Genomic DNA, 17,562 nt, shown 5'->3' with positions numbered 1-17,562 from the left:
CTTTTATGGGTGGTGACCCAACACCCCCGCCACACGCCCTTGCGGCGCCCTGCGGAGTATTATGAAGATGTAAATGGGTACAAACTCATTTGATGTAGGTGTTGTTGATTGCTTGAAAGTAGATGGAGGTGTTAAGCACAAATATTTCCGCGTAATGTCAGCGTATGCGTTGCACATGCGTATGTACATGCATTCGTGAGTTTACTTGTACATTCCCTGTACTTAGCTTTCGCTACTTTCACTCGAATGCAATAACGCGAGAGACTAGCACTTATATTGCCTACGGCGCTTGCACCGCCGGCCGAGGAACTTTGCGTAAGGAAACAACGCGTCTTCGTTCGAAATGCTCGACGCCAAGGGGGTGTCGAGAAAACGACGGGGGGTTTTGAGGTTTTCTCTAAATTTTCCTGAAAATGGATCACGAAGGCGGGTGGCATTCTTCGGCCGCCCACGATAATATTAGACCGTATTGCTTCTAAATATTTTTGCGTCTTTCTCACGGATAAAAATTGCTTCACCTTAATGCCGCACCATACCCACTTCCGCTGGCACCGAAACACGTAATTTGTTCCGTGATAACGCACCGCATTCCCGCGTCTCCATTTCCCGTAGAAAAGTCGATATCCACGGATAATGTGCGTGACTCTGGGCCAGTTTAGGTGAGCCGTGCATACCTTTGTTCAGAAGTTTCCTTTGCAAACATTTTCTCAGTCGCTGAGATGCATTTCCGGGGCAGGGACGCGTGGGAACTTCCTTTCGAGCGTGAACAGAAGAAACTCGCAAAAGAATTTTGCTCTTGAAATCGTTTTCATTAATTGAATTGTTGAATATTTTTTGGGCGAATACCACTCACCTTTGATCTTAGCAAATGGCGCTCCACCCGCTGGGTCTCCCGTTCTGCCGCCGCGTCGGTTCCGGGAAGCGCATCGAGAAAATTCGCCGCCGATGGTGCGGGAAGGGCGTGGTGTGGGCAGGCGAGGGAAGGGGGTCGCGCGAGGGGAGTGGGGGACCGAAAGTGGCCTAAAATGTGTGATGCAACTCAGGGACGGTCCCTCAGCTAATGCGATTATGTTAACATATTGCCGCGGTGATAACCCAGTTTTGGTACGTGACTGCCGCTGGGGGCATTGCATGCGACCCGCCTCTTCAACCCACTCTTCAAGTTCTGAAGTTTAGAGATAGAGCGAAACAAGTAGCCCCCGAGGTCACATTCATTCCCATGCTTATCTGTCTATTTGCAATGATGTCGGCCGCCGAAGCCAATTCGCACGCAAACTTAATGCACATTGCCATCCCACCCAAAGAGCGCATAATCTTCTCAGCAAAAGGACCCCGAACCTTGCCACCGATGTCTCAAGTGAAAGCATTCGGCATGATACCATTTTCAATCGTCGAGGGTGATCAAGAAACATAACTTATCTAATGCTTTCCCGGCGTATTTGCTTGATGAAGTTTTCTCAGGTCTTCCACCAAACCAACATGGAACCCCTGGGCCTAAATGGAACCCCTGACCCGGTGGAAGACCCGAGATAACTTCATCGAACCTAACTTATAGTCAGTATTAACGATATTATTCAACAAATGAAAGAATTTGTATTGTTCGGAATGGTCTTGTATAGCTGTTTTCTTACTATCCACATTGTTTAGTTCACATTAGCCGCATTTGAAAACTGTTTACATGTTAATATTGTAAAAAGTACATATGAAAATATTAAGTATCCATGCTCACGCGATTCAGAAATTCGGAAGGCTGGCTAGGGTTTCCGAACAACGGAATTACAAATTGGCCAGTCACATAAACATCAGTCAGCAGTCAAATAACAGACATGCATAAGGTCCATAGTGGGCATTTAACGGCAGAGATATGAATTGGGAACGAGAGAATCACACACACCTCGGAATCAATATTTTATGCTAAGCTTCATTATTTCGGACGTTTAAATAACATCCAGCCTAAGAGAAAAATAATTATTACTAATTATTTCCCAAATGCACTTATTCTAGAAAATACGAGTGCTGCTACATTTTTTAAAAGAGTGATGATTTCTGCAGCTGAATCCTGGTTGCTGATGAGTAATCACTAACTGCCGAACGCTTACGTCCTGCGAGTACCGATAGTGATACCTACCAAGGGCCATAGTTTTATGGTATTAGGAAACATACACTGATTATATTGAAAACGCAGATTTATCATTTAGTATAGTAATCACATACTAGATTCATAGCAATGAAACATCCATTTCGAGAGTTTACATATCCCCGGGTGTCAAAATGCCTGATTTTTCTACATGCTCAGTATACGTTTTCAAAAGAAACACTTGGTTTTTCCACATAACATTTAATCACGACCTAGGTTTCGACGCTCAGCGTCATCATCAGGTCCTGATGATGACCCGATGATGACGCTGAGCGTCGAAACCTAGGTCGTGATTAAATTTTATGTGGAAAAACCAAGTGTTTCTTTTGCAAATATGTATCGTTTCCACAAAGTGACGCCTGAAGTTATCTCCTTTACTCAGTATGCGTGTTTGTGAAGAGATTCCCGAATCAATCAACCGGTCAGAGACTTAACAAAGGAAAGGGCACAACATTTCCAAAGCAAATTTTTATTTCAAACATAAATTTACCTCAGAGGTCGCGTTGAAAAAACATTAAAATTACGGACTTTCAGCTTTCAGCACCTTTAGTGCCACTTTTTTACACAGAAATCTAAGATAATGAATGCATGCCAATGCAATAATTAACCAAATTAGTTCAATTAACATAATTGCATGTACGAGGGTGGGCTGAAAATTAATACACACATGCTTGTAGACCACAAACAAAATGACCTTCCGAAGCACTCCTGGTGGCATGTGGTAGTAACATTCCCACTCAACATGCATGGGCACGTTAGGGGTCGTTCCATTCATCCAGTGTATTTCGAGAAACCGAAGTATGGAGACGTATTATAGTGATATGTCAGCGCGAATTAAAAACAGCGTGCTGTTATCGAATTTTTAACTGCTGACAAAGTGACTCCTACTGAGATTCATCGTCGTTTAAAGGCTGTTTATGGTGACGAGCCTGTAAATAGGTCTACTGTAAATCGATGGGTAATAAAATTTCGTGGTTGCGAGTCTGGAAAAGCCATAATTGTTGATGAAACACGGAGCGGATGTCCGATCACTGCCACAGACGATAAACATTGCAAACTCGTCGAATATTTGATTCAAAATGACCGGCTATGCACTCAAAAGCGTATCGCAAACCATATTGGAATATCCAAGGAAGACGTTTTTCGTGTTAAATGAAGCCTGGCGCCAATAATCATGCAACATGACAACGCTCGTCCACACGCCTCGCGCGCAACTGGAGAGCCTCTGCGAAACCTGAAATGTGAACCGATTCCATGCCCCCGATTTTTTCCTCAACTCAAGAGACACCTCAAGGATGGTCATTACACCTCGGACGATGAGGTGAAGGCAGCTGTCAAGACCGGGATTCGAGAAAATTCGCAAGAGTTATACAGTGGCGGAATGAAAAAACTTGTTGCACGTTTGGAGAGACGTGTTAGCCTTAACGGCGACTATGTTAAGAAATAAATATATGATTTTAAAACTTAAGAAGTTTACTTTATTGTACTGTTTTCCCGATCTTGCTAATTGTTTTTTTTCGCGCTCCACAAGTACGTGTGCTTACTTTTCAGCCTATCCTCGTACAATGCTCCCTTTGGTTTTAACTTCCTTTCTATTACGCATTCCTTGGCCGCATTAATTTGAAAGTCAACCTACCTAATTACCTAAAATAACAAATTACCTAAAATCTGCAAATTTATTATCTTACTGTTTTCAAATTTTGTCTATGCTTTTTGATGGAGAATATTCTTTAATTTGGTATTCTAATAATTCTCGCTGTGGTGGGTCCACGCCGTTGAGCATAATCCACTTTTAAACCGTTAGACAAGTAGATTTAAAACTTTTTAGTCCTTGAAAAATGCGTTTGTGTTGTCACAATTAATTGTTGTCATTTTTTCTGTAATAAAGTACTGTATAATACGGTATCAATCTGACGTTTTGGAATAGTTCCATGACGAGGAAAACATCTTTGCTATTTACTACTGACAATATTTTGCTAGTACGATATTCGATTTCTATTATTGATTCCGTTAATGTTTGCATGATTTTTTGAAATTATTTATAGCCAGTATTTAGCTAATAAAAAATATTAATGTGAAGTTATCAAAGCTTTTTCATTGTTGGTAAATGGTGTGCTGCATTTTCACTACAAAATTGTTTTTTCCATCGCATCAGTCTTAAGGCCCAAAATAATAACGCTGAGGAAATCTCCGGTGTTCATTGTGAAAGATATAAGGGCATAATTAATAGTTATTAAACAAATTCACTGAGCGATATCTGAATTATCTTTATGGAAGTGGTGGGTATACCATCCATCAAATGAAAGCTATTGCAATTTTTCAGGGTTATTAACACAATATCGTAAAATTGAGAACAGCTATGAAGACTTGCACTTCAAGAGATATTCAATAGATGGGGGCTAACGTACTGGCTTCCCACCCTGAGGGCGCGGGTTCAAATCCCGGCGGTGTTGAATATTTTTCAGAGGTATCTCGATCCCTACTTGAGGTGCTTTGTGGAGGGCACTTTGAGTGAGTACGCCGTCCGTCGGATGGGACGTTAAACTGCGGACCCCTTGGCGCCTTTCGTAAAGAGTAGGCTAATGCCGACGCCGGGTTTCTCTCCACCCTTCATCCTTTCCTATCCATCCCCTATGGCGCAAATGACCTCAGCTGTCGGTCGCCTCCCCTCAAAACTACTACTTCAATAGATGGTTGGTGTGAAATTCAAATGCACTCTGATGCACAATAAATGTTATAAGTCCTACCTCACTCCAGGAATTGCTATTGGGATCCGTTCTTTGAATCCACGGTAGATAGTCGACGCCGCATTGTAGCATAAAGCTCATCGTTTTATTAAATTTCCTCTCCTATTGCCTCAACGTCAAATTCCTTGTCCCCACATTTTAGCCTCAGATCGGTTAACTGCGCTCTTACATCTGGTCTCTTCTTCCCCTCACCATAAGTATGTTTAGTACTGATGACGAAAGTAGGTGTACTATGAAATAAACACAAGTTTTTTCTGCATTCTATTTCCATTCGAAAATGTGTTTTATTTAGAGCTACTGGGCGTCATACGCCACTTTTAGGTCTAAAATCTCGGAGTAATATCTCTGGTTAAGAAATAATTTCTCTGCTCTATGCTGTCCTTTTAGGCTTCAGAGTTGGACTCCTATCCCATGTTTGAATTGTTTTCATGAAGTCATGCATGTAATTACAAGAGTTTTAATTTGAAGTTGTTTTCAGGATCATTGATAGTTTGGCTTATGTATAAAAATTTCGCATAATTTTAATCTACATTTGTTCATAGAATGTGCACACGGTCATGTGTCAACACTTCTCTTTACTTGTGCAATTATCGTTTATTCATCGAATTCTCCCTGTAATGAGGGACTGGTGGATCAGTTTTATTCTATATTCCTCAAGGTGTAAACTCCGAAACAAAAATTGCCGAAGATTTTATGGAAAAATAAAATTGAGCAGAAATAAAAAGTGTGAAAATATTACAATCAGTTTTACATAAGATGATTTATATGATAAATTCAAATTTTATTTTAGATATTGAAAGCTACATTGACTACCTGGCGCACACCTACAAGGAGATTTGTGAGACTGTGATCATAGGAACGTCGACTGAAGGGAGAACACTGAAAGTCCTTAAGGTATCTTCCGGAGGACAGAATAAGCCTGCCATTTGGATCGACGGAGGTATGACTTACACTCTTAAATGCCCAAAACCTAACTACAAATAATTTACACAATCCTTTGTGACAACCCGTTAATATTGTAAATACTGCGAGGAATACACTTAAAAAAATGAGTGAAAAAGTTATTCACATCGAATTTTCTGCATTGGCTTAGGCATGCAAAGCAAACTTCAGATGAATCGAGAAGATTTTTGAAATGTTGGCGTTTTGAACTTTCACACATTTCAATTATTAGTATTCTCATCACCAAGAAAAGTCATCAAGATGAGACTGTCACTCTTGGGATACTTGGACGTAACCACGAATGAATGGTTCCGTGGCATTTCATTGTATATGTCGAACAAATTGTAATAAGGTATGAGCTTCACTGAAAAATTCTAATGTTTATTCACCGTGATAGGCGGATTTTTGAAACCATTGAGTTTAAAATGGCCAATACTTATTCAAAATATTTTCCTCCTCTGAAATGCAGTCTTCCGTGTCAATACGTTCACTTCTACCGAGTCTATGATATAAAGATATACCATTCAATACCCTAGTCTATATCAAATAGTAAACGTGGTAAAACATTTGACATGGATGCCGCAACTTAAATAAAATGAAGACCTGTGGTAGTCATATAAAACTTCTCATTATGATCTCCTGATGATGATGCGCGGCATCGAAACCAGGGTCGTGAAGTATTAAATTTTGTTGTGGAAGTGCAAAGTTTCCCTTTTTTACCCTCAACAGGCTCAGATATTACTTTCTCTGATGACATGGGGGCTCGAAATTGAAACCATGTTACGGAAGTAGTAAATTTAATCAAAAAAATGAAATATCCCTAAAATGGCCTATGGATCAGGGTCGCAATCAAGAACATTTTCCTCCGCGTCATGGTTTAATATCCTATAACTGACTTCGTATTTCGTTTCCCTTGCTATCAAGGATTCTGCGATCCTATCCCAGTGATTTGTCGCAGCATCCGCATTAGTGTGAATTGGGATCCGTAGTTCATAGCTGAAGAACTTCGAATGTTTTTTCGTCATCCATCACGCTATTAACGATGAAGCTCTTACGTTTTGCGAATGCATGTGTGCGCCCTGATACTCATGCGTGAAGTTAGTTCATGTGATTATTTTATTTGAGCTTTATTTGTTTGTGTCCTAAAAGATATCAAATCTGGTATGATGATGGCGAATAGAATGATTAATATCACAAGTACCCATTGAAATAACATCAAGAAAGTAATTCCCATACACAATTGGTTTTTCCAGTCATAATACTTCATTTACGATACCCACATGTGATGCTTGGAATAATTCGAGTACTTGATACATGATATCTATTGGACAATGTCTACATGATATCTATTGGACAATCTTGACAATACATTATATCTATTGGACCTTTTCACTCTAATTTCAGGGAAAACAGTTGACACAATTGGCTTAATATGTATTTTTATATTAGTTGTTACGCAAAAGTTGATGCAAATGATTTTTACCAAAATTATCTTTACTTAAGTCGATGTGCGACTCATAAATACCAACAAACGTATAGGCATGCCTCAATAGGCATAATATAAATGCAATCTGTGAGTCAAACTGACACAAAATTCAAAACTAACCTGTAAATTAAAGACGTTTGTTACAGATACATCCAAGGCGCATGGGGCGCGGTTTTATGAATTTTTAAGTGGCAAAATTTAAAAAAGACGGAACCACCGTTCCTCATAAAAGGCTTTCTAGTCTATAAAAATAAAAAAAACATTGATCCATGCATCCTTCTTCGTGAAAAGTTATAATAGATAGCTAAAGTTGCCTGATGTAAGCACTAGATACCAAAGGCGGAGATGTTTTCATCGGCGAATCTTCGGAGTGTCTTCATGATAAGTGGACTCTCTGCCCGGTATTTCCATGCGTGCCAGCGTGAGCCTGATGGGACAGGGAATGAGAAGGTGGAGGTGGAATTTTTCGAAGCGCTACATTTGGGGAAGTCATAGGCTTTGAAGAGATGGAATTAATCAATCACGTGGCCACTTCCTCCGGCACTAACCTCTCCCCCGCTGCACTCCTCCGACTGCCTCCCCTCTCCAGTGGGTGGTCGTCCCGAATCCGTTATCTTCGCGAGGAGGGTGGGCCATAGCATCATGGAATTCCGTAGTGGAAGAGCAGCATCAGGAAACTCTTCCAAACGGGCTTGCGGAGGTCACGGAGGCCACGGTGTAATCTGCAGTCGCGTGGATGAGAACTCCTCGAGATGGGGGAGATGTGCTCACGGTCAAACATCCACCGACTATTTCTTCGTTTGACCCTTCTCACCAGAATGGCAGAATCTGGCAAAACTCTCGCTGTATTCAGCAGGGCCTGTGCCCCTTGCCCCACATCCTATCGTCTCCTCCTCCCCTCTCCTCTTCCCACCAAAATCCTCTTCTTTTGGCATGCCTTGTCCTGTGAAGTTTTACCATTTACTTAATGCTAAGGAAAGAAATTGAATGGGTCTCGTAATGATGATATTGGTTGGTTGTTATTTATTTATCAACTGAAAAATTTAAATAATTGCCATTAGTAAACCGTCATTTGCTCAGGCTATGTAATGAAAGATGATCGACGAAAGTATTTACGCCTTCAAATGGATTCATTTGAGATGATGACTCGTTTAACCAGATTATCCGACAAAATCGAGGGCAATGGATTCAAGCAAATGCAAGTATGAGATGCCCCTTTTTTTCTTTTATCCCGGCTTTTATCCCGCGATAAAACCTGTAGAAACCACAAACGGTATTAATGTAAAAGGCGATGCATTGAAGAGAATGGCCGCGTGGCACGCTCACTTGGGTTTCCGCTGCATCCGTTTAGCTCGGATGGCTACTTTTTCGTCAGTCCACACTTAAGCTGGGAGTGCCGTGAGAATTTTGCACTTGTCCACCGCGATGGCGAAAATCCAGGGATAACCCGAGATCCTCCCTTCATTCTCAACCGCAACGTCGCGGAGGCTTTTGAGTCAAATTGAATTTCGATTTATTTCATTTTTTTCAGGTCTACACGGTCGAGAATGGATTTCACCTGCAACTGTCACGTATATTCTGCTGCAACTGGTTGAATTTAGAGACAAACATCCCCACTTGCTGGAAAATTTGGACTGGTACATTCTCCCAGTTTCCAACCCGGATGGTTATGAGTATTCACATGTGCATGATCGCCTGTGGCGGAAAACACGCTCCATTCCAGTGGGTTCGAAGAAGCGGCGGCCGAATCCGGCGCTTGGGTATTGGAGTGACGCCATTCCCTACAGTGTCAGAAGTCAGTGTGTGGGCGTTGACCCCAACAGGAACTGGGACTTTCAGTGGATGAAGGTCGGCGGCTCTTCGAACCCTTGTGATGATAACTTTGCTGGTCACAAACCCTTCTCGGAGCCAGAAACTCGTGCTATGGCAGATTTCATCATGCAGCACAAAGACCAAATTCACCTCTTCCTTTCCTTACATTCGTATTCACAAATGTGGCTGATTCCATGGGGTTGGACGGACACTGTGAAACCTGATGACTATTATGATATGTACGTGCTTGCTGAGAAGGGAGTCAATGCCCTGAAGGCGGTGAGAGGTACCGACTACTTACTGGGAACGTCTGCCGAGCTCATTTACGCTTCCTCTGGTACGTATGCACAGAAGATAAGCCCATGTGCCCTCGGGTAGTTATCCGTATCGAATTTTTATTGTTTTAATCGTTGTAAAACAAGGAGAACGGTCTCACTCCGGGTGTATTGTAAACCAAGACGCACATAGTCGCTCACGAGATTCATCAACGCTTCTGACAAATGTGCATAATTCCTTGCAAGCCGTCGCCAGAGCGTGTGGTGGGGTATGTCAGGTCGCCGGCCATGCATGCACGATCATTGCATCTCCAATCAGATATGAGAATGTTCGATGAGAGTAGTCAAAGGAGCAGAGTCATGAAGGAGATGTGTCTATCTCCCGAAGCACGACGCGGAAACGAGCACCGAACCAATATACGGTTCGGTAAAAATATTTCAAGGCAATGGCAACAAAAAAAAGGATTTGTATTTAGAGCCACTTGAGTTTTCCGCAAACATCAACAGAATAAGAGGGCGTGGGAACCAATAAAAAGCTTTGTCTCCCTGAAGGGAGGGCCATGCATTTAATGGTCAGGCTACAATATATAGTCGGAATACTAAAGAAAAAATTAAAAATTTTTAAGAAGTGAAGTGAGAGATTTCCTCTCCATTCACTATCCGATCAGCTTCCATGATGGTTAAAGGCGTATCATGTGCTTAAGGGGTGCTAGAAGAAGGTTATTTTTCTTAATTAAAAGCAAATTTTAAGTGTTGGAATGGAGTTTAAAAAAAATTAATTGAAGAAAGAAGTTTTCTATTTTTGAGGTCAGCCATAATTTTGCTGCGATCCCGAATCTAAATCTCTCGATGCCATCCCGACGTATCATCCTAATTTGTGTGTATCACTTGATCTGCCGACGCACTGAGATTCACCAATAATGCCTCCATGCCAGCCAGCCTTATTAAGGTCGTAGTTTTGCTTTCTGACTTCGTGACTGAAAGGGCTCCCGTCCTGGTTTCTCCAATTAGGAACCTAATCACTCTGACGTTATTTTCTAATAAAAATGTTTCGTTAACCCAGCGTAGCTAATTTGAACCTTATTTAATTTTTAAATGGTACTACCCCGATGTATCCCAAGTAACGTTAAAAGTTGTAAAGGTGGCCTTCACTTGTATATAGAGCAAAACATGCCTGCCAATTTTTCCTCACAACTCGCAAAAAGAAGTTAAGTTCCTGTCATGCAATCCTCACATTCTGTGGTATTCAAATTGAAGTTCGAACGTAGAGTGACTCTTACGCACGTGACTTCACGATCACGTCTATTCAATATTTGATTTCGCGGTTCACATATGTTTTGCTTCGAAATTTCAATGCTCTGTTAAGAACATTGTTAAATCTGTTAAGATTTAATCCTAATTTATAGTCCCTACGCCAATCAAAAACATTTTTCGTATCACATCATTCACTAGGAAATTATCAAGTGCTTGTTCTAAGGCATTTCAGCTTACCAAAACTTCTATATACCATTTCCTAAACCGTCTTCCCTGTTTTATATAATAGAATCGGATGCTGCACTTTTCTATCTTCTAACTTCTAGACTAAATGATAATCTCAGTCCGCATCCGCTCCTGGGAGACTGTGCGAATTTATAACACTGTTCTAAAAATCATGCGCCTAGTCATATTGTGATTAAATTGATAGATTTTTCAATCTCGGAGTATTTTTCACGATACATCCTTTTGTAGTGTCTAAGCCAAGTTTTCGTTATGATTTACCACTGTCTACCGTAGAACTCCATTACTTTCTCTCCGCGATAATTTCTTGCTCCTAAACTGTAGTCCCCTACCATATCTTCCTTCGCCTAACATCGCCTTCTAATCAACCATCACTGTGAAATGTTTCCTTCCAGGTACACCGATTATTTCCTCTAACTGATCTTTTACCCTGTCAGCTTCTTCCTCGATTTAAATAGATGTGATTAGGGAGATAGATGAAAGAAGGAAATGGAAGAACGTGAACGCATAAATGAACGCTGATGTGATAAACCAATAGGGCAAAGGAAACATGGTGGAAAGAGTAGTGTGCTCTACATAAATGAGAAAGAAGTGTCCGGATGTAAGAAAGTAAATGCCATTTGTACTATCAGAGATACGATGGGTAAAATGTCAGTGGAAGAAGAGCTTACTCTTAGAAATCGAACAATGGTCCTTGAATTTTGTATAAAGAAAGGGAAAATGATATTGAAAAGGAGAGCTTCGGACGAGGAATATTTGACTACGAGATAGAAAAAGCATTGAAAGAAATTAAATTGAAAATGTTTATGGGAATAGATAACAACCCTGCAAAAGTAGTCATGAATTTAGGGAAGAGGTTGAATTGACTCATTTTTTAACAGTAGTATTTATTGAAAAGGAATTTGTCCGGAAGCGTTTTTAGATCATTATTGATGTCATCCAAAGAAAGGAGAATGCAGCGGTATATGAGGACTATATGCCCATGACCATAACTTTGCTTTCACGCGCGGAGCAGGTATGATTTAAAATAATCAGCTAGTAAAGGATGGAGAAGAGAGTGAATGAGCTCTTATGCGAAGATCAGTTTGGGTTTAGAATGGGAATGGTTACGCATGATGCCAAAGCAACAATGTGGTCACTAGCAAAAAGGCACTTAGAGTACAACCATGATGCATTTGTAAAATTGGTGGATGTCGAGAAGGCGTTCGAACCGGGCACAACTAATGACCTCAAAGCAGAGTGTAGGAGAGGATCAGAAGGATATTCAACTTATCCGGAACATGCACATGTCTGTTATGGTGTGTAAAGCTAATGAAGATTCAGGACGTGTCTTGCTATGCATGAGAGTAAGAGAGCGAATATGCGCAGAAATGGTGGAGTAGATGAGGAACTCTTTCAATCGGTTACATTTGTGGATGATGATTGAAGCTTGTACCTACAATGCAGGCATTAACGGCATTTCTTTGTATATTTCCTTGAAGTCTCAAGGCATCCACATTAACACTGTGGTAAGTATTAATTACTTTAAAATAAAATGACAGTTCGGTGATACAATGATGACTCACGTCGACCTCGACAAAATTAGTGAGTAGTTTGGTGTGAGCCAATGGGTGCAAACTTCGATGACATGAGTTCCTGCCATTTCATATATTAAAATGAATGGGAAGTGAAAACGTTTTTTCAATTTATTTATCTTTTACAAATTTGTTAATAGCACTATTTTCATCGCAAAAACTCACCCAAATGAAGCTCATGCTAAAGAAATCAATTCGCAGTAATTGAATGTTGTATTTTTTTATTTTATCCGCGAGGTTATCATTTTCATCAAAATAGGCTTATTAAAGATTAAGCATTACACAAAATAAAATACTATATTCACAAAATAAAAGTTTTTTTTGCGGCACTCGTTTCGGCTCACCGAGCCAACAATACTTACAAGGTAAGCGTTGGCTGTTTTGTCCCTATTGATGGCTTGGTGAGCCGAAACACGTGCTTTCACATCTCTCTCATTTAATGTAAGAGCACTATCTCTTTATTTCTTTATCATTGATTTCCTCCCTCAAAGTATGCCTAAAACTGTAAATCTTATATAGGCCTGATTGTTCTAGAATCTGATTTGTAGTATTAACTTGCTGAAACAATGTTTAGAGACTTAAATAGTGACTAATTGGATGAATATTTTTTTACACTTCAGGTGCTTCAGATGATTGGGCAAAAGGAGTCGCACAGATAAAATATGCATACACAATAGAACTTCCCGATACCGGAAATCATGGTTTCATTCTACCAGCTTCGCAAATTGAGTCAACTGGTCAAGAAACATGGGAGGGTGTAAGAGCTCTTGCTCAGCATTTTGCTGAAGGCTACAATTAATCTTTGTAAAAAAAACCAATTGATCTCCATAAAGATTTCGAAGTGCCACAACAGGGAAAAGAAAATGCAATCCAAATTGTACGAATCTCGATGGACTCTCTACTGATCGGTCTTTTGTGCTCGAAAAACTGTCTAAATCCAAAACGTGAAAAACCAGAATAAATATTACCAGAAAAAAACAGTACCTATAAATAAATTCATTACATATTGTCATGCATTTCATTTCAGAGAAATTTGTCTCCTGAAACATTAATTTCATTGACAAGAATGTAAAACCCAAAGCCGTACACTTAAGGGCACTTATAGGTGGAATAAAGAAGGGGGTGGGAAAGTTATTGTTTGGCGGGAATCCAGATGCCAGTGACCCGTCACTCAAACAAATGAAAAATTAAAATAAATAGTTCTACCAATTACTGTGAAAAATTAAAATAAATAGTTCTACCAATTACTGTGAAAAATTAAAATAAATAGTTCTACCAATTACTTGAAAAATTAAAATAAATAGTTCTACCAATTACTGTCCTCCAAGTACCAAGTACTGTAAGTGTACGGCTTTGGGTTTTACATTCTTTCCATGCACTCGGCCGTAGTACGTTCTTTATCTATTTATTAATTTCATTCCTCCAATTTTTGTAGCTCTCCTCATTTCCTTGGAGTACGGAAACCATGGATCCACACAAATAAGCATTTTTTGAGCAATAATAAACAAAGAAGAAGGGGAAGAAAACTCCAATGGCCGTAAGAATTAGTTGCCAATCTCTCGTCAGGCCAATTGTTGTGTTGGTGTGACGGGAATCACGTCAGGGACCAACCACAACCTCTCGACCAGAATACCCTCTGTGGTGGTTTACGGGAAATTAATCCGCGTCAGGGACCAACACACAGCCACACGCACACTATCCTGACTGAAATCCTTCACGAGGCTGTGAGACCCCGTTAAAGAATTTCAGATGGAGATGGAATCCTTCACGAGGCTGTAGAGTAGACCCCGTTAAAGATTCCAGGATATTCTCAAGCACACACTCTGTGACTGGCACAGACCCAATCACACACACAAGCACTCAAGAAACGCACACACACTCAAAAGGGCCCAACTTCTGGGAGAATCTGGACACAGGTAAAGAGCAACTAGGAAAGTGTGAGTGCGTGTTTTGAGTTTGCGTTTTGAGTGTGTGTGCGTTTCTTGAGTGCTTGTGTGTGTGATTGGTCTGTGCCAGTCACAGAGCGTGTGCTTGAGAATATCCTGGAATCTTTAACGGGGTCTACTCTACAGCCTCGTGAAGGATTCCATCTCCATCTGAAATTCTTTAACGGGGTCTCACAGCCTCGTGAAGGATTTCAGTCAGGATAGTGTGCGTGTGGCTATGTGTTGGTCCCTGACGCGGATTAATTTCCCGTAAACCACCACAGAGGGTATTCTGGTCGAGAGGTTGTGGTTGGTCCCTGACGTGATTCCCGTCACACCAACACAACAATTGGTCTGACGAGAGATTGGCAACTAATTCTTACGGCCATTGGAGTTTTCTTCCCCTTTCTTCTTTAATTAAGAGGCCGTAGAGCTCATTATTTCTTGCTATAATAAACAAGTGGGAGTTTAGGGAAATATTCCCCAAAAAGGGATAGATTAATAACCGCGGGCTGAGTCCTGAAATGGGAATGGTCCTCACACCATCGCCGCAGTCCTTGCTGTATGCTCGGTGTGCGTATCGAGCGACCGTGTCCGTGTAGGACTACAATAGCTAAGCGTGAACTCGTAAAATGTCTTTCGTCCCTCCGGATCTTGTTCTCACCTGGGGCATCGATTCATCTCCTCGCCCGAGACCTCTCTGGTGGAGCTCCAGTCGATCGATCAAATCCACTCGCTCTCAACTGGACAAGCGAGATATACGAGAGGAAAGTGGAGTGACCATGCTCACTCAGCTGATCAGACATTTGCTCCCCGCCTGAAAGGTTCGGTGATTTTTAAACTGGACCTAAATCCTCAAGTACCCAGGGAAACTTGCTCAGAACCGATGGACTTTTACCGGCACAGATAACAAATTTACGTAACTTGGAAGACGAATCGTGCATCATCGACTGCATCTACGTAAACACCCCGCGATCCACAAAAAAGATTCGTGATATTCGTTTAATACAAGGATGGATAGATTGCTTTGATTTTAAATGACGCCTGTTATAATGCCTGAGGATAATTTAGAACGTGTTTGTGGGCAGGTACATGTCAAATACCTTTCATTGTTAATGACCGTGTTGCCAGTTCCTCTTTTTGGTTTAGTAATAATTTTAACAGCTCCAGTCGTCCTAACAGTGGGCATCTTCGATGAGAGTTTATGTTTTTAGATTCCACCATGATTGAGAAGTGGACGGTCTAACATTGCAGTCTCAAAATTGACGTACAATGAATTCCCCATACGTTGATCCACTCTCTGGCATCTACGCTAAAAGCTTCATGTCATTCATCTACATAATCTGTATTTTATCATCAATCATGATCATTATTGGTATTTCAATCCTAAGATTGATCTAATAACTGATAGTAAAAAACTCGGCAAAATCCACAGTGTGAATAGTAGAATTGCAGATTTTTATACCATTCCTTGGACTATGGAGAAATTCCACATAGTTAAGCCCGAGACAGTGTCTTACTTAAGATTGGTTTACTGCAGCCCCCTATTCTTCTCTGTTCAGTGTTTACTCCCTCATGTACTAATATCATTTCTGTTTTACGTCATTCTTAATTTGTCCTATGCACTTGTCTCAATGGTCTTCCTCGCGGTAACTTTTCCTTCTATTATGTTTCATCCATTACATCCATTGTGCCTCACGGTCGATGTGCAAACCATCCAGTTCTTATTTGCTGAAGAGGGCTCTTCATTTTGTCCTTTACTCTTCTGCTCTTCTATATGCTTCCTCGTTCATCACTTTGTCCCTCTATTTAATCTTTAAAATTCTCCTCCAGCACCATTTTTCAAAGGCCAACACCATTCTTCGCTGGTCCGCTTTTCAAATATTTCACGTTTTTTATTCGTGCCACGCTCCACACGAACGTTTTCGCGAACTGCTTCCTAATTTGCAAATTTGATTCTTTGAACATGGCAGCTGCCTCTTCTTCACGAACTCCTTCTTAGCTTGAGTTATTCTTCACTTGATGTCGGTCGACTATCCTTCATCCCAAGTTATACTGCTGATCAGGTAGATGAAGGATTCCTCTTGCTCTACAGGTAGATTACCCTTCCACGCACAAGGATTTTAGTTTTCTTCTTGTTGATGCTCATTTCATTTTCCCAATGTCCTTGATCCAGAGCATTCAGATTTGTTTTGTAGGTCCTTTCGCGTTTTTGCTACCAGTGCGATGCCATATGCTCAACCCGGCGAATGTTAATTCCTTCGCCATTCTGTTTGACCCCTCTGATGACCAATTCTTGTACTTCTGTCATTGCCTCTTCTAGATATATATTTAACGGTACTGGCGAGAGTTTGCATCCTTGTCTTACTCCTTTATATATTTGACTTCTATTTTCCATGTGTATATAATTTGCATGCTTTTACCTGATTCTTGTTTTAAACTATTCTTCTTTCGTTTTAGTACATTCTAAGGGCTTCTTGCGAGTGTATTGTTCCATTCGGGATTGTCGAAAGCCTTCCCCAGTGCAATGAGTTCTCTGCATATCGGCTTTTATGTTTTTTTCCGCCATATCCTCCGATTGAGCATTGCCTCCACAGTCCCACGTTTTTTTCGGTATCCTAATTCGATATCATAGTGCTTTTTTATACCTTTCCTTTAATTCTTCGGCTAATTATCCGGCTTATTATATTATTATAAATAAGTACTGTCGATCCGTGAGATATCAGGCTCACTGTTCAGGTTCTTTGCATTTATCTCTTATGACTTGTTTTTGCACAACCTTATAAATGTATCATTTATTTTCATGTCTTGTTTTTTATCCTTGCTTCTATGAATTCTCTAATTTCAGCTGTTTTCAATGGCCACATTGAATTCGCCACCTCACTCACGAGTTGCTCATCTGCCACTTTGGTTATTATATAATTAATAATCCTCCCATCGTCCTTCTATGCTAATCTCATTGCCACATTGAAGATTTCTCTTGATTGCTTTTTTTCTAGTGTCCTTGTGTTTCATTTGGCTCCCTATGTCACTTTCTTCATCTACTTTTACGGCCTTCAGTGTTTCAAGATCACCAGGTTGTGATCACTATTTATATCTCTTCCGGGATATTGCTTCTGGTATATAAATTGACGAGCTCAACTTGGTATCTTGCCCCGTCCTCCATC

At 40.6% G+C, this 17,562-nt stretch overlaps 1 protein-coding gene across 1 annotated transcript in view; it reads left to right on the top strand.

Moving 5' to 3' along the window:
- Window positions 1-13,318, top strand: part of LOC139687031 (carboxypeptidase B-like) — a 29,714-nt gene extending 16,396 nt beyond the window's left edge. The window contains exons 3-5 of the mRNA XM_071584132.1: window positions 5,675-5,824; window positions 8,844-9,461; window positions 13,091-13,318. Of these exons, the coding sequence (XP_071440233.1) occupies window positions 5,675-5,824; window positions 8,844-9,461; window positions 13,091-13,269 (947 nt within the window). The 3' untranslated portion in view covers window positions 13,270-13,318. The remainder of the gene's footprint in view (window positions 1-5,674; window positions 5,825-8,843; window positions 9,462-13,090) is intronic.
- The last annotated feature ends 4,244 nt before the right edge of the window (window positions 13,319-17,562 follow it).

Source organism: Hetaerina americana, unplaced genomic scaffold, assembly GCF_022747635.1.
Source record: "Hetaerina americana unplaced genomic scaffold, ioHetAmer1.1.p SCAF_16, whole genome shotgun sequence".
Lineage (NCBI taxonomy): Eukaryota > Metazoa > Arthropoda > Insecta > Odonata > Calopterygidae > Hetaerina > Hetaerina americana.
Note: the sequence above shows the minus strand (reverse complement) of the source record. Positions and strands in the feature narration are given on the sequence as shown.